Source organism: Chanodichthys erythropterus, chromosome 24 (genome assembly GCF_024489055.1).
Source record: "Chanodichthys erythropterus isolate Z2021 chromosome 24, ASM2448905v1, whole genome shotgun sequence".
Taxonomy (NCBI): Eukaryota; Metazoa; Chordata; class Actinopteri; order Cypriniformes; family Xenocyprididae; genus Chanodichthys; species Chanodichthys erythropterus.
In genome coordinates this window covers 21,047,116-21,071,423 of record NC_090244.1, presented here as the reverse complement: position 1 = coordinate 21,071,423, position 24,308 = coordinate 21,047,116, and the positions used below count along the sequence as shown (strand labels likewise).

At 36.4% G+C, this 24,308-nt stretch overlaps 2 protein-coding genes across 2 annotated transcripts; one reads left to right on the top strand and one right to left on the bottom strand.

The window, feature by feature from the left end:
• The first annotated feature begins 1,457 nt into the window (after nt 1-1,457).
• Nucleotides 1,458-10,929, top strand: cyp11a1.2 (cytochrome P450 family 11 subfamily A member 1, tandem duplicate 2). The gene is made up of 9 exons (XM_067379269.1): nt 1,458-1,714; nt 3,679-3,834; nt 3,912-4,111; nt 5,597-5,800; nt 8,122-8,282; nt 9,991-10,157; nt 10,368-10,446; nt 10,531-10,722; nt 10,807-10,929. The coding sequence occupies exons 1-9, from the start codon at nt 1,458-1,460 to the stop codon at nt 10,927-10,929; spliced, it is 1,539 nt and encodes a 512-aa protein (XP_067235370.1).
• ccdc33 (coiled-coil domain containing 33) lies at nt 10,839-24,277 on the bottom strand. The gene is made up of 12 exons (XM_067379270.1): nt 24,157-24,277; nt 23,063-23,235; nt 22,885-22,948; nt 18,300-18,495; nt 16,140-16,228; nt 15,637-15,768; nt 13,149-13,242; nt 12,775-12,899; nt 12,600-12,680; nt 12,188-12,304; nt 12,001-12,078; nt 10,839-10,934 (listed from the first exon to the last, which is right to left on the bottom strand). The coding sequence occupies exons 1-11, from the start codon at nt 24,199-24,201 to the stop codon at nt 12,016-12,018; spliced, it is 1,179 nt and encodes a 392-aa protein (XP_067235371.1). The 5' UTR covers nt 24,202-24,277; the 3' UTR covers nt 10,839-10,934; nt 12,001-12,015.
• Between the last annotated feature and the right edge of the window lie 31 nt (nt 24,278-24,308).

The following is a 24,308-nucleotide window of genomic DNA, read 5'->3' as shown; positions in this document are numbered from 1 at the left end:
TGTACATATATATCACACACACACACACACAGACATACAGTTGCAAGAAAAAGTATGTGAACCACTTGCAGAATCTGTGAAAATGTGCAAAATTTTAACAAAATAATAGAGATCTTACAAAATGCATGTTATTTTTTATTTAATACTGTCCTGAGTAAGATATTTAACATAAAAGATGTTTACATATAGTCCATACAAAAAAAAAAAATTATATATATATATATATATATATATTAAAATAAATTTATTAAAATAACCCCATTCATAAGTTTGGGAACCATTGGTTCTCAATACTGTGTGTGGTTACCTGATGATCCACGACTGTTTTTATGTTTTGTGATGGTTGTTCATGAGTCTCTTGTTTGTCCTGAGCAGTTAAACTGAGCTCTGTTCTTCAGAAAATTCCTCCAGATCCTGCAGATTCATCAGTTTTCCAGCATTTTTTCCATATTTGAACCCTTTCCAGCAGTGACAATGATTTTGAGATTCATCTTTTCACAATGAGGACAACTGAGGGACTCAAACTCAACTATTAAAAAAGGTTCAAACATTCACTGATGCTCCAGAAGAAAACATGATGCATTAAGAGCCGAGGGGTGAAAACTTTTGAACAGGATGAAGCGGTCCAAATTCTTCTTATTACGCTTGAATATCTTTTTTTTTTCATTTAGTACTGCCCTTCAGAAGCAACAGAAGATACTTGCATGTTTCCCGGAAGACAAATTACCTTGATCTTCAAATTCCAAAAGTTTTCACCCCTCGGGCTCTTAATGCATCATGTTTTTTTCTGGAGCATCAGTGAATGTTTGAACCTTTTTTAATAGTTGAGTTTGAGTCCCTCAATTGTCCTCAGTGTGAAAAGATGAATCTCAAAATCATTGTCACTGCTGGAAAGGGTTCAAATATGGAAAAAATGCTGGAAAACTGATGAATCTGCAGGATCTGGAGGAATTTTCTGAAGAACAGAGCTCAGTTTAACTGCTCAGAACAAACAAGAGACTCATGAACAACCATCACAAAAAAAACAAAAAAAAAAAACTCTTGTAGATCATCAGGTAACCACACACAGTATTGAGAACCAATTGTTCACATACTTATGAATGGTATATATACGTATATACGTTGAATTTATGTATATATGTATATATACCAAAGGTCACCTCCTACCCAAAAATATAAAAAAGAATAGAATAGAATAAAAAATAATCTCTCTCTCCCCCCATAGAAGTCTAATCAGGAGGTCCTGACATCACAATAAGGCCCTAGTAATACCCAATAGGGGGCTCCACATCTTATGAATGTCCCAGAAAATTTGGGGTGGTCTCTTTGCATATGTCCTCAGCACACTTCTCCATCATCCTTGAAATGGGAAGTGGGAAGTCATATAAAAACAAACAGCTACTTCCCATGAGACTGCGAAAGAGAGGAGCGTCAGAGAGAGGCAGTGAGAGGGTGTGATGGACCGTTGGAGTCTGAGGGCCCGTCTGGCCAAGTGTCTGTCCACACTGAAGCACCTGTCACAGGCCAGGACGACCCACACAGGACGAGTACCTGCAGTCCGAAAGGACAACTCTACCGTACTGCCCTTCAGTGAGATTCCTGGAGTATGGAAGAACAGTGTGGCAAATCTCTACACATTCTGGAAAATGGATGGCCTCAGGAATATCCACCGGATTATGGTGCACAATTTCAATATGTTTGGTCCCATTTACAGGTAAAACAACACATTTTTGTTTTTTAACTAATAGTGCTATGTACAGGATTCCCACGGACATGAAAAATGTGATAAAAAAATTCATAGAAATTCATTTTTAAAAAGTCACATGCATTTCTATTTCTTTGAGATTTTTTTTTTTATGAAATATTGCATTATATTATATATATATATATATATATATATATATATATATATATATATATATATATATATATATATATATATATATATATATATATATATATATATATACAGTAAAGTCCAAAAGTTTGGAACCACTAAGATTTTTTTATGTTTTTAAAAGAAGTTTCATCTGCTCACCAAGGCTACATTTATTTAATTAAAAATACAGTAAAAACAGTAATATTGTGAAATATTATTACAATTTAAAATAACTGTGTACTATTTAAATATATTTGACAAAGTAATTTATAATGTGATGCAAAGCTGAATTTTCAGCATCATTACTCCAGTCTTCAGTGTCACATGATCCTTCAGAAATCATTCTAATATGCTGATCTGCTGCTCAATAAACATTTATGATTATTTTCAATGTTGAAAACAGTTGTGTACTTTTTTTTTTCAGGATTCCTTGATAAAGTTCAAAAGAACAGCATTTATCTGAAATACAAAGCTTCTGTAGCATTATACACTACCGTTCAAAAGTTTGGGGTCAGTAAGAATTTGTATTTTTATTTTTTTGAAAAGAAAGTAAAGAAATGAATACTTTTATTCAGCAAGGATGCTTTACATCGATCAAAAGTGACAGTAAAGACATTTATAATGTTACAAAAGATTAGATTTCAGATAAACACTGTTCTTTTGATCTTTCTATTCATCAAATAATCCTGAAAAAAAATATTGTACACAAATATTTTGTACAGTTGTACACATTAAATGTTTCTTGAGCAGCAGATCAGCATATTAGAATGATTTCTGAAGGATCATGTGACACTGAAGACTGGAGTAATGATGCTGAAAATTCAGCTTTGCATCACAGGAATAAATTACTTTGTCAAATATATTCAAATAGAAAACAGTTATTTTAAATTGTAATAATATTTCACAATATTACTGTTTTTACTGTATTTTTTTTAAGTAAATAAATGTAGCCTTGGTGAGCAGACGAAACTTCTTTTAAAAACATAAAAAATTGTAGTGGTTCCAAACTTTTGGACTGTACTGTGTGTGTATATATATATATATATATATATATATATATATATTTTTTTTTTTTTTTTTTTTTTTTTATCCAGTAATCACAGACAACTGGAAAGCCATAAAAATATATTGGTCAAAGGTGGTCAAAAATAATTTGAATCATTGTATTTATGTTTGTTTCATACACTTTATTCTACAAAAATGGGTTTAATGACATAAAAAGTACTAAAATACTTAATAAAAATTCCTGTTTTCAGACATTCAAGGTACAAATATCACAAATTCTTGACTCATGAATATCAAAATGATTTCTTATAGCGTTATTCCATTTGACCTAAACACAACATGCCATAAAAAAGGTCAAAATATTGGGTATTTAAAATAATAGTAGTAATAATAGTAGTAGTAATAAACCTTACTGACCTTGACATGCAGTAGTGAGGTATTTTATTTAGTCACCTGACAACAAAATGGCTACTTGCATGTTGGTTACACCACACTTATTTGGCACGCAAACCCTTTTGCTTATTTTTTTAAAAGTAAACAATAATAAAAATTGTCCTCATTTCTTTTTTCTTTTACAATCATTTATGTGACCTAAACATTTTTACACCACCACACAAACATAAAAAAGACTTTTAATTTAGAAATTGTTGCATAATAGTCTGTACTTGAAGGGTTGATGGGAACCTGTTCATCATCAAAGAGGTATATTAAAGGGATAGTTCACCCAAAAATCAAAATGCTGTCATCATTATAACAGTATATTATGCCTATTTCTGCACAATAAATTTGGACAGGGAAAAAGTTGGATACTACGAGAGTGTGAACATCATCAAACCTGAAGACGCTGCTATTCTGTTCAAAGCTGAGGGTCATTATCCCAAGAGACTCCGGGTGGAAGCGTGGACCTCCTACAGGGACTACAGGAACCGCAAATACGGCGTCCTGCTAAAGTAGGCAGTGTCTTTCCAGATGTGCTATAATTACCATGTTTACCGGAATAGTAAAAGGTATTGATTTGTTCCTGCAGAGATGGAGAGGACTGGAAATACAATAGGATCATTCTAAACAAGGAGGTGATTTCTCCAAAGGTGCAGGGGAACTTTGTGCCGCTCCTGGATGAGGTCGGTCAGGACTTTGTGGCTCGTGTCTATAAAAAGATTGAAAGGAGTGGACAAAATGAATGGACCACAGATCTGTCCCATGAACTCTTCAAGTATGCACTGGAATGTAAGGTCTGACACCATCAGTAACAGACACAGCTTTCTTGTTTTATTGCAATTGTCTGTAGACTGAATAGTGCTGTCAATCGATAAAACATTAACTAATTACATATATATATATTTTTTAAAAAATCACACCTAACATTAAAGTTTTTAATATATTTTTAATTTGTAATACTTTTACACTGAATCTCAAAATTAATGTATAAACAACAAAAAGAAAGTATATTTTAAACATTTGTTTAATGGAATCTTTTTTATGAAAGAAGGCCAGTATCACTGATAACAGTACTGATGCTGATAATTAAAAAAAAATTAAAAATAAATTAATATTAGCCATTAGTTATAGCATTGAACATTACAGTATAATTGAAATCTATCATTTGTAACATTTAATAATATATTAAAATATATATTATATTAATAATATATTATATTAATATTAAAAATATAACAACTTTTAATTTAAGTGAACTTAAAACAATCTTCAAATAAACCCATTGTAATAAATGTCATAAACGTATGTAATAAACAGTTTACCTGCCCTGCAATTATGCACAAAAAGTTATTGTTTTCATTGTTTTTGACCCATGTAAACTTGTAAATAGTGCTTTAAGATTTTCAGGAAGGTCTAACAGGTAAATATACAAAAATTGAATAATTTCTTGAATGATTTCTGTATCTGTGCAGTTAATAAACACTGCACAGTTTAACTGCATAAATTATGATTTGAATATAGATTAATCCTTATTAAACCATTAAACAAAAGTGATTCAGTCAAGAGCAGTGAGTGATTTTCTCTGTCTTTTGTTCTTAACATTAAAGACAGACAGCAGCAGGTTTATTAGGCTGCTGTCACTTTAAGACCTGACGCATGTGAAGCGAATCTGACACATCCTATTTTCTCACAACTTTCTACGTTCGTTTAACACTTTTTAACTCATTTAAGACTGCTTAGGAGGATACTCGACAAAATGGGAAGTTTGACATAATTTTGTGTTTTTCTCTGAAAGAGAACTTAATGTGGCGCTGGCGCGCTGTCTGAAGCGGCATTCTGTGTGCGCTTTTCAGATGTGTTTTTTTTTTTTTTTTGCCTCTTATCGCACTAGAATGGTTTAATAGCACTTTAATGAATAATAGCTTGATCATATACAATAGCGCAGCCAAAGGATGACAGAAAATGGATGCTATGTTGTGTTAAATATTTTTAACACGTTAAACTGAAAAAATTAATCACATGCGTTAACGCGCTTATTTTGACATGTCTAATATATATATATATATATATATATATATATATATATATATATATATATATATAAAATCTAAACACAATAGGTGTCTGTACAATGTTTCTGGTTAATATTTCTTGTTTCTACATACTCATTTATCGAATTATTTCACACACACAAATAAACAGTATTATACAGCATTAGTTACTCAATTTACATTTGAACGGGATTTGAAAGCAAACCCTGTTTGTTTCTCTCAGCTGTGAGTGCGGTGTTGTACGGCGAGCGTTTGGGTCTGCTGTTGGACTACATTGATCCAGACGTCCAGCACTTCATTGACTGCATCACCCTCATGTTTAAGACCACCTCGCCCATGCTGTACCTCCCACCGGCCCTGCTCCGCCGCATGGGGGCCAAAATCTGGAAGGACCATGTGGAGGCCTGGGACGGCATCTTTAATCAGGGTAACATGACACTGGTTGTATAGAGTAAAATTCATGCTGGTCTTTTTGGCGGGAAACACTTCAGGCCCCGATATACTCACTGAAAAGTTATTTTTCTTTCTTTGCTTAGGGATAAAAAGAATTTCGAAATAAGTGACCAGTGTTTTACTTTTAGCAAACATCCTAACACCGCTCATGCTGCTGAAAATGATGTTTAGATGAATATGTGAATAATCAACAATAAAATAAACACACAACAAAAATGACAGTGAGAAAACAGCAGTTAAAGGTCCCGTTTTTCATGGTTTTTTGAAGCTTTGATTGTGTTTATAGTGTGCAATATAACATGTGTTCATGTTTCGCGTGTATTTTTCACATAATTTACTTATCTGTATACCGCTGTTTCCACTGTCATAAAAACGGCTGATGACTTCCTTGTTCTATGAAGTCCCTCCTTCAGAAATACGTAACGAGTTCTGATTGTGCCAGCGGTTCCTGTGTTGTGATTCGACAGCAGCTTAGCGCTCCTTGCCCGGAAAGGTCACGCCTCTTACCATAACGTGTGCTGCACATAGTTTTACATGTGGATTATTGTGGTGTTGTGCCGAATGAACACAAAAGACAATAATTCCCGAGAGACTGAACTCTTTATTCTCCACAAGCAGCGACAGAAAATGTACAACGTTAGCACTCACTCAGAAGAGTACCTCATACGGAAAACAGCCATATACATCAACATAGTCCCCTCTTTTGGCCATTATGTGCACTGCAGTCCAACATTAACTATTGCAGTAAGGATACCACAATTATAATTTAATTATTAAACATAACAATAAACACAAGAGTTAAACATAAATTGTAACCATTGATCTCTAAGTACAGCGTCCCTGGGAAGGCCAAACAAAGGTGATTGGACTGCGGGATGAAAATAACACAGTTTCGAAACACACTCTACAAACGCAACTCTTGCTCTTCTCCGTGGGAGCGCAACAAGACCACGCCCCCTTTTTTGTGTATTCCTGTGGGAGGAGGTTAGTCAAAAAACTGTTTTAGTGACGTCATTAAAGAAGGAAGTAGAGGGATGTAGTCCAAACTGGTCGTTCGATGTAGGCAACTTCTGTTAAATAAAATATCTTGCTTGGCATTGAAGTTTGAGCTTTAAAATTTTACAGATTTTATTTATACTCTAACAACAACATTACACACTAACTAAAGTTTGAAACATGGGATCATGAAGAACGGGACCTTTAAGAAAGCATCTGATCATAGCGATGTGGATGTTTGCACAAGATCTGTATTGCGTTTGTTTATATAGCACATTATTTACAATATATTGCTATAAAGTAGCAGCTTTACAATATCAAACAGGAAAAAACAGAGTTGGTGTTGTTAGAAATAACAACTTAATTTTCTACTATAAAGCCACTCTCCAGTTTGTTCTTGTTTTTACTCACGGAGGTCCGACCTCGACAGACTCAACAGAAGAAATGAACCAATGAAGATTTCCACATCAAAGAAGGCAGAGCCTCAGAGCCACACCTACTTATTATGCAATCACCATGGACCAATGATAATTTGGAGGTGTTAAAGGATTAGTTAACTTTCAAATAAAGTTTTCCTGATAATTTACTCACCCCCATGTCATCCAAGATGTTCATGTCCTTCTTTCTTTAGTCGAAAAGAAATTAAGGTTTTTGATGAAAACATTCCAGGATTATTCTCCTTATAGTGGACTTCAATTGGCCTCCAAACGGTTAAAGATCAAAATTACAGTTTCACTGCAGCTTCAAAGTGCTTTAAACGATACCAGATGAGGAATAAGGGTCTTATCTAGAGAAACGATCGACGATTTTAGACAAAATGTAAATGTATATGCTTTATATAAACAAATGATCACCCTCCAAGTTTTTCCCCAAAAAACGCACTTTCATATTCTTCTTCTTCAAAAAAAGTAACGAACGCAGCGCCAGTTCCATTTTTTCCGTAAGTAGAATAGGGAAGGCGTAGAAAATACAGCGTATGTTTTTTGAAGAATAAGAAAGTGCGGTTTTGGCGGAAGCACTTGGAAGGCGATCATTTGTTTATATAAAGCATATAAACTTGGGGGTGAGTAAATTATCAGGAAAATTTTATTTGAAAGTGAACTAATCCTTAAGAGTGAACTTTTCCCGAATGTTCGCTTTGGCAAGTTGTTTTTGAACTCCCAGAACGAACTCCAATCATTTTTGCCTGATTTTGTTTGAAATGACATCACACCAGTTCGATTTCGATTTAATTACATCAGGGCATTTCCTCTTGAAACATCCAATGATTTTTCATCTCTCAATGTGGTTTTTCCAAAGCTGACCGATGTATCCAGAATATCTACAGACAGTTGAGGAAAGATCCAGGAGCCAGCGGGAAGTACCCGGGTGTGTTGGCTAGCCTTCTAATGCTGGACAAACTGTCCATTGAGGACATAAAGGCTAGTGTCACAGAGCTGATGGCTGGAGGGGTTGACACGGTACGATAAATATTCAACGCTACAGGAATAGGCTATTCAGAAATAAAAATGGCACAATATTTTTATTTACTCACGTCGTTCCACACCTGTTTGACTTTCTTCTGCGGAACACAAAAGAAGATTATTTAAAGGGTTAGTTCACCCAAAAATGAAATTTCTGTCATTTATTACTCACCCTCATGTCGTTCTAAACCCGTAAGATCTTTGGAACAAAAATTACGATATTTTTAATGAAATCTGAGAGCTTTCTCACATCCCCATAGACAGCAACAGACCTACCACATTCAAGGTCCGGAAAGGTAGTAAAGACATTGTTAAAAGTCATCGTGAAAAGCATCAGAGACTGACACGGAAAAGAAGATATTGTTGAATAAAGTAGTTATTTTTGTTTTGTTTTTGCGCATAAAAAATATTCTCGTCGCTTCACACACAGCAAAATCCCCAGAGTTAAATCAACTCTGCTCAGAGAACATATGGTCCCTCTCTACATAGAGCTAAAATAACACTGAAGCAAAGTTAAAGTTAATGAGATCATGCTGTTTGTGGAGTTCTTGAGAAATTTAATGTCTTTTATCTTTTCATCTAAGGCTGTGGCTGGAAGTCCTTTGTAGTTATTGTGTTTCTTTTCAGTGATTATGCTTGTTAACAGCAGGTGTTCATCACTAATGCTCAATCACTTAATTATCTCATTAACTTTCACTCTGCTTCAGTGTTACTGTAACACTATATAGAGAGGGACCATATGCAATCTGAGCAGAGTTGATTTAACTCTAGGGATTTTGCTGTGCAACATTAAGGTTAAACCACTGAAGTCACATGAACTATTTTAACAATGTCTTTACTACCTTTCTGGGCCTTAAAGGGATAGTTCACCCAAAATGAAAATTTGATGTTTATCTGCTTACCCCCAGCGCATCCAAGATGTAGGTGACTTTTTTTCTTCAGTAGAACACAAATTGTGATTTTTAACTGCAACCGCTGCCGTCTGTCAGTCAAATCATAGGGGTGAATGGGAACTTCTACTATAAGAGTAAATAAAACTTGCGCAAACAAGTCCAAATTGAACCATGCGGCTCGTGACGACAGATTGATGTCCTAAGACACGAAACGATCGGTTTGTGTGAGAAACCGAACAGTATTTATATCATTTTTTACCTCTAATACACCACTATGTCCAACTTCGTTCAGCTTCCGGCTAGTGAGGTCAGATCGCGCTCATTGAAGTATATGCATGAGACAGGTAAATACTGTTCGGTTTCTTGGACAAACTGATCGTTTTGTGTCTTAGGACATCAATCTGTCGTCACGAGCCGCAGGGTTTAATTTGGATTTGTCTATGCATGTTTTTTTTAAAAACAAAGGTCTCAGATTTCATCAAAATATCTTAATTTGACATTTTTAGTTCACATTTTTTGGGTGAACTAACCCTTTAAGGAATGTTTTTTGTCCATGTAAAGAAAGTTAGTTAGTGGGGTCTAATAGTTTTGAACCCTATTGACTTTCATTGTATGGACAAAAAACATTCTTCAAAATATCTTCATTTGTGTTTCACAGAAGTAAGAGAATGTCATGAATGAGTAAATGATTGTATATTTTCATTTCTGGGTGGTATTACAGAATATGAAATCGGCTTATATAAAGTGTGTTTCATCAAAATGTTTTCAAGGTTGTTGTATTGGTATATTTTCTGTATTTTTGTATGCGTCAGACGTCTATCACACTGATGTGGACGCTCTATGAGTTGGCCCGACACCCGGACCTGCAGGAGGAGCTCCGGGCGGAAATCTCGGCTGCTCGTATCGCCTCTAAAGGAGACATGGTGCAGATGCTCAAGATGGTTCCTCTGCTCAAAGGAGCCCTGAAGGAAACTTTGAGGTATTTAAACAGTTCATTCACTCCAAGATATCACGGCATAAAACACCTTTCTGTTCAACTATAGGGGCTTTTATTTTTCAGGGTTGTTTTTCATTAAATCTTTTTTCAAGGTAGTTCAAAGTGGTCGTAGAAACACCCAGAAATAAAAGAATAAATATGACTCGCATCTGGCTTTACTATGTGTCTGAAATCATGTAATTTCTTTTGAAGGTTACATCCTGTAGCAGTGAGTCTACAAAGATACATCACTGAAGACATCGTCCTTCAAAATTACCACATTCCAGCTGGGGTGAGTGTGATTTTAACAAAATAACTGAAGTATTTCACAACGAATTGGACAAAATACAACTGTTCATTTGTCTGTCTGGATCAGACTTTAGTTCAGCTGGGTCTGTACGCCATGGGTCGTGATCACCGGGTCTTCCCGCACCCAGAGCAGTACCGTCCCTCTCGCTGGGTCAGATCCCAGAGCCACTACTTCAGGAGCCTGAGCTTCGGGTTTGGCCCACGCCAGTGTTTGGGCCGCAGGATCGCCGAGACAGAGATGCAGCTCTTCCTGATTCACGTATGTGGATTTCTAAAGAGAGGAACATCCTATCCTCCTAAGTGGTTTTCTTTCTTATTTCTTGTTGTTTTGTCATCTTTATAGATGCTGGAGAACTTCAGGTTTGAGAAGCAGAGGCAGGTGGAGATCAGGAGCACGTTTGAGCTCATCTTACTGCCCGAGAAGCCCATCATGCTAACCATCAAACCACTGAATGTCGGCAGATAGCAGAGCTGCAAACAGAGAAATGATGTCGAGGACTGAACTGGATGGTACAATGAGTTTTAAGGACGGCAAACAGTCTGTCTTTGAGATGAAATACCTGTCAAAAGATTCAGTTTAAGTTTCTCATGATCTGATTGTTCTGTCATCATTTACTCACCCTCATGTTGTTCCAAACCTGATTTTTTTTTTGCTTCTGTGGGACATAAAAGAAGATATTTTGAAGAATGTTGGGGGTGAATCAGTCCTTTTTCAAAATATTTTCTTTTAGGTTCCAATGTTTGGAATGACATGAAGGTGAGTAAAAACATTTTTAAAAAGAAAAAAAAGTTTAAATATTTTGTGAATTTAAAACAGGGTTATTATTGTAACTGAAACTAAAACTAAAACCATAAAAAAAAAAAAAAAAACATTTTTGTTATTTGAAATAAAATAAACATTAACTGAAAGAAAATATTTAAAAATACTTAAACTTATTTTGTTTCAGCTAGTTGCCAAGGAAACATTTCTCATTTTCGTTTAGTTTAACTTGATGTACTAAAAAAAAGTAAATCTGAAAAAAAAAAATTAATAAAAACTATGACATATTCATTAAAAAAATGGATAAAAATGACAAAAACACACTACAAAATTACTAAATCTTTAACTGAAATTAAAACGAACATGGAAAATATAAACATAAAATCTAGTTTTAAATATTAATAAAAACTACTAAAATAATACTGATTTAAAATATGAGTTTCCATTTCATTTTAATTAACTAATTTTTCTTGATGAATCTCGTCATTTGTTTAAAAGGATTCATGACTTTATTATTAATATTTTACAGATTTTAAAACAATGAGTACAGAGCGTGTGTCCAAAGTTTTGACTGGTACTAAATGTCAGACTGTGTTGTTATTTTTCAAAAACAAAAATGTTGAAAGATTTTTAAAACATAAATACATCCAGATATTCTGAAGGTTTTAAATTAATATAAATAAAAGAAATAATGGCATATATAAATGTTATGGTTTTTATATTTAAAAAAAAAACATTTATATTTTTTGCAACAGAAATATTTTGAAAAATACTAACACTGATTAGACGTGATCACTTCAGAGGTTCCAGTTGCCTGTGTCGAGAATGTCCCAATACAGACTCATTCACACTTTTCTGTTAGGAAATAAAAAAGGATGACTCAATAGACAATACCATATAGTCTATATATTTCCAAGGTCAAAAAAATAATAATAGTTTACATAAACAGCAGTCATATACTGACCATGGGCAGATCAAGAAGAATCATGGTTGATGTTCGAGCGAATCCATGTTCATATTCACTGAGTCTTGTCAACATCTCTTGTTTCTCTTTCCCCCATAGTCTGGAGTTCTCTTTCAACTGCACAAAATGACCAATATCACAAAGACACAAGCACTGCAGTGTTCAAAAACCACTATTTATTATAATTTCTTGTGGTGACTGGAGCGTCTTGTTCCAGTATTTGTGTAAACAAAAACATCCATTCTATGGAGCTACACAGAAACAATATGATATGCCAAACTCGAACCTTGATCACCCACATAAGCACCACAGCTCAATGTTTCAAGAGCGCTCGCACCAACCACTGCACTCCAACCCATAATTTACACTGTGTGTGAAAGTGAAATGTCTTCTCACAGCATTAAGATCAAACCTGTTGTTCCAGTGTCTGGATTCGACCCTCAGCTCTCGCCAGCTGCGTCAATAAGTCCAGCTTCTCACTGTCTGAGAAAGGCTGATGGGATCAAAACCATTAATAAAATGTGTACAATAAACCATTCATGTAGCATGGCTGTTTGAGGGGAAACTACTGGTGGTCTTGGGTTTACCTGCACAGGCTGTTGAATGATGACAGGTGGGGGTAGATTACGTTGCCTGTCTAGCTCTGCTCGGAGTCGAGAGTTTTCTGCCGCCAGCACAGACTCAATCTCTCTTCTCTTGAGCTCCTCTTCATCTATATACAAACACGATTATTTGTCAGTCTCAATCTCTGGAGGGGTTTTAACACTTTTTATTGATAAAGAAAGTAGTAAGAGGACTGGAAATTATGGAGAGAGAGTAGAACATTTATTAGGGCATGACGCAGGCCAGATTCGAACCCAAATTTCCAGCATGAGCACCACAACCGCTAAGCCATGGCTCTGACTATTAAATTATAACTGAAATTGATGGGTTTTGTGTGTGATTGTGTGTAAAAGCACACCTTTATGTTTCACAGCTGTTCTCTTCTTGTCTGAATTTTCTTTATTTCTTTCCTTCAGTTTTGCATCTAATATTTTCTCCATCTTCTCAATGACCTGCACAGTGAATTAAAACAAATACAATACATTATACATCACCTGCTAGATAAGGAAATAGTTCATCCAACCACAACCAAGAGCATGGAGAGATTTTTCATGAACACACCTAAGAAGTTAATATATTTAGCGAATAATAATAATTTTTATTCACAGAAAGCTATCATATGTCTTCAGAAGGCTTGGATTAAACCAATTAAGTCTCATGGGCCCTGTTTACACCTCTGGTCTTAAGATACGTTTTGGTCGATCGGATCACAAATGGATGACGCTAAATACAGGTGCAAACAGGGTCTAAAACGTTTTGAACTTGTCCACTTTCGACCACTTCCAGAGGTAGTCGAAGATGCATTAGACCGAATTGCTTTCATAGTGTAAACGCTCATGTGGTTGAATCCGTTCGAACAGCCACAAAAGACCGCCTACTGAACTACTGTGTAAACATTATGGGAAGTGCACTAGCCAGATGGGATTTAAACTTTATCAGCTGAAGACCTAAGTTTGGTTGAAAAACATACCAATCACAATGTTCTCTCACCATTCCTGATTTCTAACACGCACTCACTGTTTTGTGGCTGTCAGAGCAGAAACAAAAGCTGCTGCTCTCTGTATGTTTTTTGTCATCTCCAGTCGTGTTCATATGTAAATTGATGGGATGTGTCTGCCTTGTCTACTTGTGATCCGATCTTAATACCAGGTGTAAACAGGGCCATGGATTCATTTCATGCTACCTATATGTCTTTTTAGGAGCTTGAACTTCATTCTTCAAAATATCTACTTTTATGTTTTCCAAAGAAGAAAGTCTCAGAGGTTTTGGAATGCATTGTTAACTATTAAAGATAATTGTCAGTAAATGAAATAAAGCTGAAATAAAATGTATATCCCTTTATGACCACAGTGTACCATCTTCTGATGGCTACTTCCAGCAGGATAATGCACCATGTCACAAAGCTCAAATAATCTTCAAACTTGAACATGACAATGAGTTGACTATACTGAAACTGACTCCACAGTCACCAGTTCTAAATCCAATAGAGCAGCTTTGAGATGTGATGAAACAGGAGATTTGCATCATGGATGAGCAGCTGACAATATGACCAAAATCTCTGAGGATAGTTTCCAGCACCTTGTTGAATCTCTGCCACAAAGAATTAAGGCACTTCTGAAGGCAAAACCCAATACTAGCAAGGTGTACCTAATAAAGTGCCCGTTGAGTGTAGATGAATAACAAAAACTTAAAGGTGCCCTAGAATTGAAAATTGAATTTACCTTGGCATAGTTAAATAATTAGAGTTCAGTACATGAAAATGACATACAGTGAGTCTCAAACTCCATTGTTTCCTCCTTCTTCTGTAAATTTGATTTTTGCAAAAGACCTCTGAAGAACAGGCGAATCTCAACATAACACAAACTGTGATGCAACAGATCATTAATATGTACGCCCCCAATATTTGCATATGCCAGCCCATGTTCAAGGCATTAGACAAGGGCAGCCAGTATTAACGTCTGGATCTGTGCACAGCTGAATCATCAGACTAGGTAAGCAAGCAAGAACAACAGCGAAAATGGCAGATGGAGCAATAATAACTGACATGATCCATGATAACTTGATATTTTTAGTGATTGTCTTTCTAAATGTTTCGTTAGCATGTTGCTAATGTACTGTTAAATGTGGTTAAAGTTACCATAGTTTATTACTGTATTCACGGAGACAAGAGAGTCGTCGTTATTTTCATTTTTAAACACTTGCAGTCTGTATAATTCATAAACACATTTTCATTCTTTATAAATCTCTCCAACAGTGTGTAATGTTAGCTTTAGCCACGGAGCACCATCAAACTCATTCAGAATCAAATGTAAACATCCAAATAAATACCATACTTACGCGACTAGACATGCTGCATGATGAACACTTCATAAAGATCCATTTTGAGGGTTATATTAGCTGTGTGAACTTTGTTTATGCAATATATTATAGAGTCGCGAGCTTGGGGCGGGGAGCGTGAGCGTTTAAAGGTGACGCGCCCTGAATCGGCGCATATTTAATGATGCCCCAAAATAGGCAGTTAAAAAAATTAATAGAAAAAAATAAATCTATGGAGTATTTTGAGCTGACACTTCACAGACACATTCAGGGGACACCTTAGACTTATATTACATCTTGTGAAAAAGCGTTCTATGGCACCTTTAAATGAAAAGTTGATATTAATAAATACTATAAATATTACTAAAATAACACTATTGGAATGACATATGAGTGAGAAATGATGACAGACTTAACATTTTGGGGTGAATTATTATTTTGTCCCAAATTTATGCTCAAATTTTCTTTTGATAGATTGATTGTTTGGTGGTCGAAAAATGACAAAAACTGTGTATTGAGAAGCTAAATACCTTTTCCTGTTGGCGAACTGTATCCTCCAGTGCAGTTATTTTACTGCCACGTGCCTGATATCTCTTTAGCACAGCCTGCTGCTGTTGATGTGCTCTTTGCAGCTGGACAAACTCTTTCTCAATGTCATTCTTCTGCAATAAACAAAATAAAAAGATAAAACTGCACACAGGCCAAACGAGTCCATAAAGTGGGATAACTCAATCGCCAGGGGTCTATTAAGACTCCAGCCAGTCTTGTGTATTTTTAGCTTAACATCAAATACAACAAGCAATATGCCATTCAGTCTGGAGACAAATTCAATGACCTGATCCAATCAATGATCTTGAGAGGAAACCATTAATGCATTTGATACAGCATTTCCTTAATGCCAGAAAACATCACAAATGTATGCCAGTCAATGGACCCCTTGAGCTTCAGAAAGGAAACGTGGTCTCTGAACACTGCTGCAGCTTTTATCAAAAACTTTAAATGATCTGAGGGAGAAGGGCCTTGATTAACCCACCCTGATGAGCTCGTTTTGAAGCTGTTGGATTCTGTCCTTCTGGGCAGCTGCTTTGCTGCTTTCACTGGAGAGCTTGAACTTCAGAGAGGCTGTAGAAAGTGTCATAGAAGATTAATGAGCCAGCTAGCATATTACAAAAACAATAAAATAAACATTACTGTATAACAATTTTAAAATTAATCTCTTCCTTCTGTTTCTTTTAAAGACAAACCGAGGTACCAAAATATGTTCTGAAAACCTGTTAGCTGGGAATATTTATATTTCTGTTTTTATTAAATGTAATATATACTGTATTTAGTATATGGAGTATTTATGGTCAAAATCTGTTCTGAGGACTGCAGAAACATCAACAAATGGTGTGACCGTGACACTGTGGAGATATTTTTGTAGAAAACATTCCTGACATTATCTAAACCCCTGAAAGCCAAGCAGCACATTCACCATAGAGAGGAAATTACAGCCTGCATTTGCTTTGAAGGCCTCAAAGGTCTTTGACGCGTCCTTTAAGCGGAGCCTTGTGTTTGTGTGCATATGAGTGTGTGAGGGACGCAAACTGTCCTTCAGCAGATAAGGCAGTAGGTACTTATCAGATTCCCTTAGCTAAATGAGAAGTCTTATCAATCCTCAGCACAGCTCAGTGAGGACATGACACCTGTGCAAATCACTTCACGCTCACAACTTTTAACATCCGAAATATGATACTCCAACAGTCGCTTCCCAAAACTTTTACCTGCTGTTGTTTAATTCTTTCTGTATGTACTTATGTACATCACCCTGCTGAAACCACCTTAGTTGGTCAGGTTGGTTTTAGCTGGTCTCCCAGCCTGGTCATAGCTGGTTTTAGAGGGGTTTTGGTTAGCTAGGAGACTGGGAGACCAGCTACTTCCAGTTTAAACCAGCTAAGACCAGCCAACCAGCTTAGGCTGGTTTTAGCTGGATTTTTCAGCAGGACATCTCTCCATGTTAATTACAAGTGTTAGCCAAGCAAGCTAACTACTGCTACTGCTACCATTAAGTATAATCTTTGTTTTCAAATCATCAATCAGTTTTGATAGTTTGGGTTAAAAACCATTCAGAACACCTTGGTGTTGTTCTAATACTTACCATTAAGTAATGAGAGTGTAATTTGTTCGTTTGTGCTACAGACATAAATGATAGGCCCAAATCATGCTCTACAAACCACTCTGAACTCATTTGTGGTGTTTGCTAATTAAACTAAATAATGCTAATACTTACCATTAAGTATTAATCAAAGCATTGTTACTTTGTGCTACGGACATTATTAATACCTCAAAGCTAACGCACTCATAACACTTTAGTGGTGTTTGCTAAGCAAGCAAAATATTAGGCTACAAATAATTATTAAGTATTAATCAGAGCATAATTTGCATGCTCATGCTACAGACATGAATAATACCTAAAATCATGCGCCAGTAAAAACCACTCAGAACACTTTAGTGTTGTTACCAGTAAGCTAACTATTGCTAAAAGCTACTGAATACCTCAAAACCACTCAGAACACCTTAGTGGTGTTTGATAAGTAAGCTGACTACTTACAATTAATCTTCAGAGTGTAATTTGTTAGTTTGTGCTACATGAAACCTCAACTCATGCGCTAAAATCATTCAAAACACCTTAGCTAAGTTTGCTAAGCTAAAGCAAGCTAACTATTGCTGGTATTTATAATTAAGTATTAATTTTTAGAGCACAGTCAGTCTGAATGAAACCTCAAATCATTTGCTAATTGTGTTAATTTTGGTGTTTGCTAAATAAGCCAACTATATTGCTAATATTTAAAGTTTACTAATCAGAGTGTAACTTGTTAGTTTGTACTATAGATATCACTCAGAGCACCTTAGTTTGCTAAGCAAGCTAGTTTGTTTTTTTTTAGTTTGTGCTAGAGACTTGTTAGCATTGTGGCGTCAAGTTTTAAAATGTAAAAATGTAATAAATGAGGCCAGGATGATATTACGATAAAAAACTTATCCAAAGACAATATTTGACTGGTTGCCAGCTAGTTAATTTTGGTGGTAACATTTTACTGAAAGGGCTGAAGAAATGGCAGCATTAACTGTAACTGGTGAAGTGTATACACATAAAGAACAGTGCCTTGGCTAATCTTTATATGCCTAAATGAGATTATAGTGGGAGGAATTATACCGATCCGGTCAGCAATCTCGGTCTTGGTCATGACGTCAGCGTCGGTGTCGTCCAGCAGGGTGTGGCCCAGGTCCTGATGCAGGGAAAGGTCATGACGCAGCTGACTGTTCTCAGACTCCAGTCTGCTCACCTGAGAGCGCAGGCCAATGATGTCGTCCGCCATCTTATGCATAGCCCCACGATAGTTTTCCAACTCCTATGGAGAAATATAAATGGATTTGTACATTCAAAATGACCTGCAAATATAGTTTGAAACTGTGAACCATAAGTTTCCGTTTATGAGATTCTTTCAATAATACAGCATGCAAAGTGAAAGAGCAGAAACCATAGCCCTAGTATACCATGGTACTTTGGTATATAGCCTATCAAGGTATTTTTATGGTAATCCAAGGTGCTTCAAAGAATACCATTGCACTACCATGTAATTTGTACCATTAATTTGTACCATGTACCATTTTGATTAGCCATCGTACCTATAATGTTTGCGCACTGTGTAAACAATGAGTGGCGTATACCGGCGAGAGATCACTTACGGCGCTTGTGTAAACTATGCCAGTCATGTACACACCTCAAAAACGTATATAAATACTGTTCGGTTTCATGCACAAACCGATCATTTCATGTCTTAGGACATCAATGTGTCGTCACGAGCCACAGGGTTTATTTTGGATTTGTCTGTGTGTGTTTTTTTACTCTCATAGATTGTGTTCCCATTGACACCCATTATATGACTGACAGACGGCAACGGTTGGAGTTAAAAATCATAATTTGTGTTCTACTGAAGAAACAAAGTCACCTACATCTTGGATGCCCTGGGGGTAAGCAGATAAACATCAAATTTTCATTTTTGGGTGAACTATCCCTTTAACATTTGGTGTGTTTTTATCATTGAATGTTAATTAATGTTGACCTGACAATCTCATTTGAAAGCTTTAATAGGCTACTCAGGATTCAATATTGGAGTGATGCATAGTAGTGATGGCTTAAAATGTTAAAATGATATTTTTTTACGTTCACATTAGCCAAATGTTGATAATATTTAGATAAAGATATGCTTTCAACTTAAAAAGGAAATATTTTTCACATATTATTTTAACAATTATTTAGTCAGTTATTTAATTCTGGAAACAATTATTTAATGTTATTGTCTTTTTGTATTTATTAATGTATTTTTTAATCAAAGACTACAAAAGGAGACTGACTTTATATTTTAGTAAGGAGTTGCCTCAAAACAGGATCATGATAGTTGGAGGTCATTGGCATAATTAACTGTCTAGGAGGGGCAGATGCAGTTTCCCGCCACTAGATGGAATCAAAGTCACATGTTCAGTCGGGATGCTGTCTGAGGGAAACACCGCGCCAAAACATAATCAATAGCAGTCTGTTCGTATGTGACGCCTGTCTGAGCCAGACTATCTGCCTAATTAACATTCATTTTTATGCTTTGCTTGTCTCATTTAACCATTTTTAAAGGTAAGGCAGATATACTGTCGTTTTTTAAAGCGTAGTTGGGTTAAAACAGCGGCTGTCATCAACAGTTATTAGCAGATACTGGAACCCGAATGAGAACTAGGTACAGAGGATAGAGGGATTAGGATGAAATCCACCAAATTAAAGGTATTTTGTTTTTCTTTCTCCAGAAACTAATTTCCAGAAACTGTTGTACATGGATCATGACGTTCAGTATTACCTAAAATAAAGCTAGGTAGAGCTAAAATCATGCTGTCACACTCATAGTCATACCCTTAAAAAAGTAACTGAATTTCAGTTTCCTCATTAAAAAAAAAATTATAAATACATTTAAATACACGACATGCATGTCTCAATAAAAAATACATTAAAGTACATTTTAGTTTACCACAAATGCTTGTCAGTACACTTCAACCATATTTCAAAGACAACATTATAAATTACATATAAAGATGTGTACTTAAGTGGACATTACATTCAGTTCACAGTTAAGTATATTCTTCTATATTATTTCTGTAATAAGTACTGATTTAAAAAAGTGCACATTTTTCACAAGTGTATTCACAAAAATGGGATGAACAAAGTGTAACAAAGTCATTATAAGACTAGTATGCAGTCATTCTGGCACATCTACATTTGTCAACATGTCTTTAGTTCAGTCTATAGAACTGAACAATAGCATTGAGACATTGTATTGTACTAAACAGACAGCACACCAGGGCCATTGTGGGATGTGCCTCACTTCCAGGCATCCTTTTGTGCCATTGTGTTAGTCGTATGGCGCATGTCATGTAACATGCCACTGAGGCGTCTGCTTTTCACTCAGGGTCACTCTGTGCAGGAAGGGGGTCTGCGTCGGGTATGCAGAAATGGGAGGAGTGGGAGAGGGACCGATTAGGCGATTCAATTCTGGGCCAGTGTGCTTGTGGCTCCCTTGGGTCGTCTGAAAGAAATTGAGCGCTTAATTGAAAGGGCACACATGCAAGGTGAGAATGATGATCGGTGATGAGATGGGGCCCGCGGAGGGGAGGAGACAGAGGGAATCATCTGAACCCAATGAAAAGGTGTATGAAAAGAGAGATTGGTCCCCATAGATGCCGCAGACAGAGGCCCTGCTTAGCCTGTACTGTTGCTTCGAACAATCACATTATAAAAGCACATATGGGTTTTTCTTTCTCTGTGGGGTGCTTTGCAATGATTCTGTTATGATGAGAAAAGCAAAGCCAATACAGTCTTTCCATTTCATCAAACCATACTGTAGAGTGAACACTGTGGACATAAGGGTCACCTTGAGATGGTCTTGAGGGTTTTTTATTTGAATTCCTGAATCATGGTGTGAATATTCATTAAGTATAATAAAACAGCCAAAATAAAGTATACTTTGATTTTCACGCATATGCTAAGCTATGCGTATACTAGAATATGTGACGTAAATACAAAGTTCTGGCATGAAACTCTAGATGGCTCAAGCTAATAGGTCCTTTAACACACCTGCTAATTATCACATCAATATCTATAGGTCACAGATGATTGGTTCCTGCTGTATTAGTAGCCAATGAGCTGCATGCTTAATTTTTAAATACATGAGTTAGCATTGCTTAGTAGCGCAGCATGCTTCAGAAACCCTCCACCTTCCCCAGCTCCACCTGTATAGATCTGCTACCGTTATTCATGTATGCTATATTGTACAGCAGCAGCATGTCTTACTTGCTCACAGCAGTGGGTTGTGTATGTATTGGCAGTAGAAAGTCCCATACTTGCTCTGCAGCAGCAGCAATAATCAACAGCAGCAGCAGCAATTAAGCAGCAGCAGCGTAGCAGATCTATTCCGCCAAGACCAAAAATATCTACATTGTCATATCCATTACCATACCAAACACTCAGAGAGTTGTCATGACAGAAATAGCGTCATCAGTACAACATGCAGTACAGGCGCGCAACCTACCGCATATGCTGCATCTGAAATTGCATACTGTAAATACTACATTTGGTTTGAAACTTACTTATGAATGTGTGTTGTACGAATGAAATTCACACACACTACATCAGCCATGTTGTCACTGACATGTGACCAACTTGTGTTGCTTCACTGCCATTCATAAATCCCCTCCCGTGGCCTCATGGGATAGTAAAGTGTCCAGTAAATAAGCACTTCAGAATCTCACCAGGAGTAGTAGGGCATTCGGATGCTTTACGTCTGCATGAATACTGTGAATTCAGACACACTTGTTTTTCGCCTATTGTATGGTATGGAATTACGCATATTCGGATGCAGGGATACCTCTGTATAGGTACTCAACTCAGATTTTTTCCTCTAATTACTTGGTTCACAAGGTGGCATCACTGGCCCGGGCCTTCGTTTTGCAGCTGGAAAAAAAAAACCCTGGAAGAGACGAAAAAAAAAAAAAAAAAAACTACTGGAGACGCAGCAACAATAGAACTCGCCGGTTGACAAGCACGTTTGTGAAGCGATTAAGAGATACACACAATTCTAGTTTAAAAAAAAAAAAACAAAGGCTTTTTTATCTGTCATGACTTTTGGAGATAATTAGCGCAGATAAGGATTAAAGGTAAGGTGGGAAATTTTGGAAAGGCTAGCAAATTAGCCTTGAAAGCATGAGATCCCACACTCCCTTCAGAGCACTCTCCAAAGACGAGAGACGGCGTTAAATGACCATGCCTCGAAGAACATAACATTACAATAATAATGAATATAAGCAACTCTTACTTGTACCACCTGACTGCTGAGGATTTATTTCGGCGTTGATAGTGTTGCCATAGAAACGCATAATTCCGAGTCTGAGGATGTGAACTGCTTAGAACTGAGTAGAACGTCACGGGTTGCCACCTCTTAATTACGGTCATGACATGGCATGAACACACATAAGCTCGTTGTTTTGGTTCAGGAGGAACTGTAAAAGGCGGCTGCTCTTTGTTTGTGGCACTCTGTGACTGTCTGTCTACAACTCTGCATAGCCTTACTGATGGTACAACAACATTGCCTACTATACTATATGCCAAAAGCTAAAAGTCTGGTTCTGAATAAGTTTGAAAGTCTCTGAGGAAAGGTAACACTTCTGGGAAACTTCTAATAATCTACAGTTTTATTACTTACTTTAGTTTGATGTTCAGTGACTTCACCTACATGAGGGTCATTTTTGAAATCAGGTATCGAGGGACTGAAAAGGAAATATTTACAGCAACAAATAAATGGAAGGGGAAATTATAGGTTCAAACCAAAGCCAAAAACTGTAATTGATGATTGTAGTAGCCATCATGTGATATTCTTTTACCTTTTTTGTGCTGAATGTACATCAAATGTTCGGTTGAGCTGAGAGTTTGACTTTTTCTGTGGTACAGATTCTGTCCTGGTCTGAGTTTTAGGCTTTTTGACGAGGTGAAGATACTCCAGGAGGATTTTTGAGAGGGCGTCATGTGACGGCAAATCATAGGAATCCCTTTCCATCTGAGGCAAAAAACAAATGTTTAAAATCACTATGAAATCAAAATTTACAATTCTTATGGATTATTGCAGTTTAATTTGTTTTAAATTCATGTGCCTCATAATCTTTAATCAAAATAACTTTCCCTCTTGCAGAAACTTCTCTTATCTGATGACGTGAGGGCGGGACAACCTGTCACTCACATAAGATCCACCAATAGCAAACCACAATCATCCAACCATCCAATCAAGTCCCAATGGACAAAATCAAGTCCCACCCTACATTTCTTCTTGTTTGAGAAGTTGTTTCATTCGGATATATGTCACAATAGGTGAGAAAAGTCTAGTGCAAATTCTGTTTCATGCCATCTTTAATAACATATCCTGACAAAATGCAGTAGAGACAGTTGAATATTAGGCCATTTAACAGTATGGTTTGCATAACACATTACATACCTGCCATGTAAAGTTAAATACATAGAGAATGTAAAAATACAGCTTATTTTTAAGCCTAGACAACAAACATCAAGCTAGTACAGTATATTATTCTATATCCAGTACTTATAGACCAGGTCACTGGCCTGTAATATTTCTGCATTTTCAAAAATGTATAGTAATAAACTACATTTACTCATAAAATCCAAAACGTGTCCACATAGAGAGTTTCATGAGAATGAAGACAGGAGGAAGGTCTTAAACCCATCACCAAATACAGTCTGTTGTGGTAACTAAATACAATATGCTTTTGTCTCAATGTAATGCAAATAGGACAGAAGTCCAACTACCACCAGCCCATCTCGTTCAAACAAACATTCCCTGTGTAACCTCTCTCTATCATTCACCCAGCAAGGACCATCCATTCTGCCATAAACCATCATATGCAAAGACTTGTTCTGAGATCAGCAGTAAAGGGCATCAGACCACCAGTATCTGTTAAGAGGTTACCTGAGCGCTCGCAGGTTCATTCTGTGGATTCTCAGGGTTCTGCATGAGGCTGAAACGTTCTGAGATCTTGTCAGGAATATTAAATAGGTGAATAAATGGCTGGATGAAGAGACAGCTCTGACTGTGTTAGCAACCTGACCTTGGGTTACCAC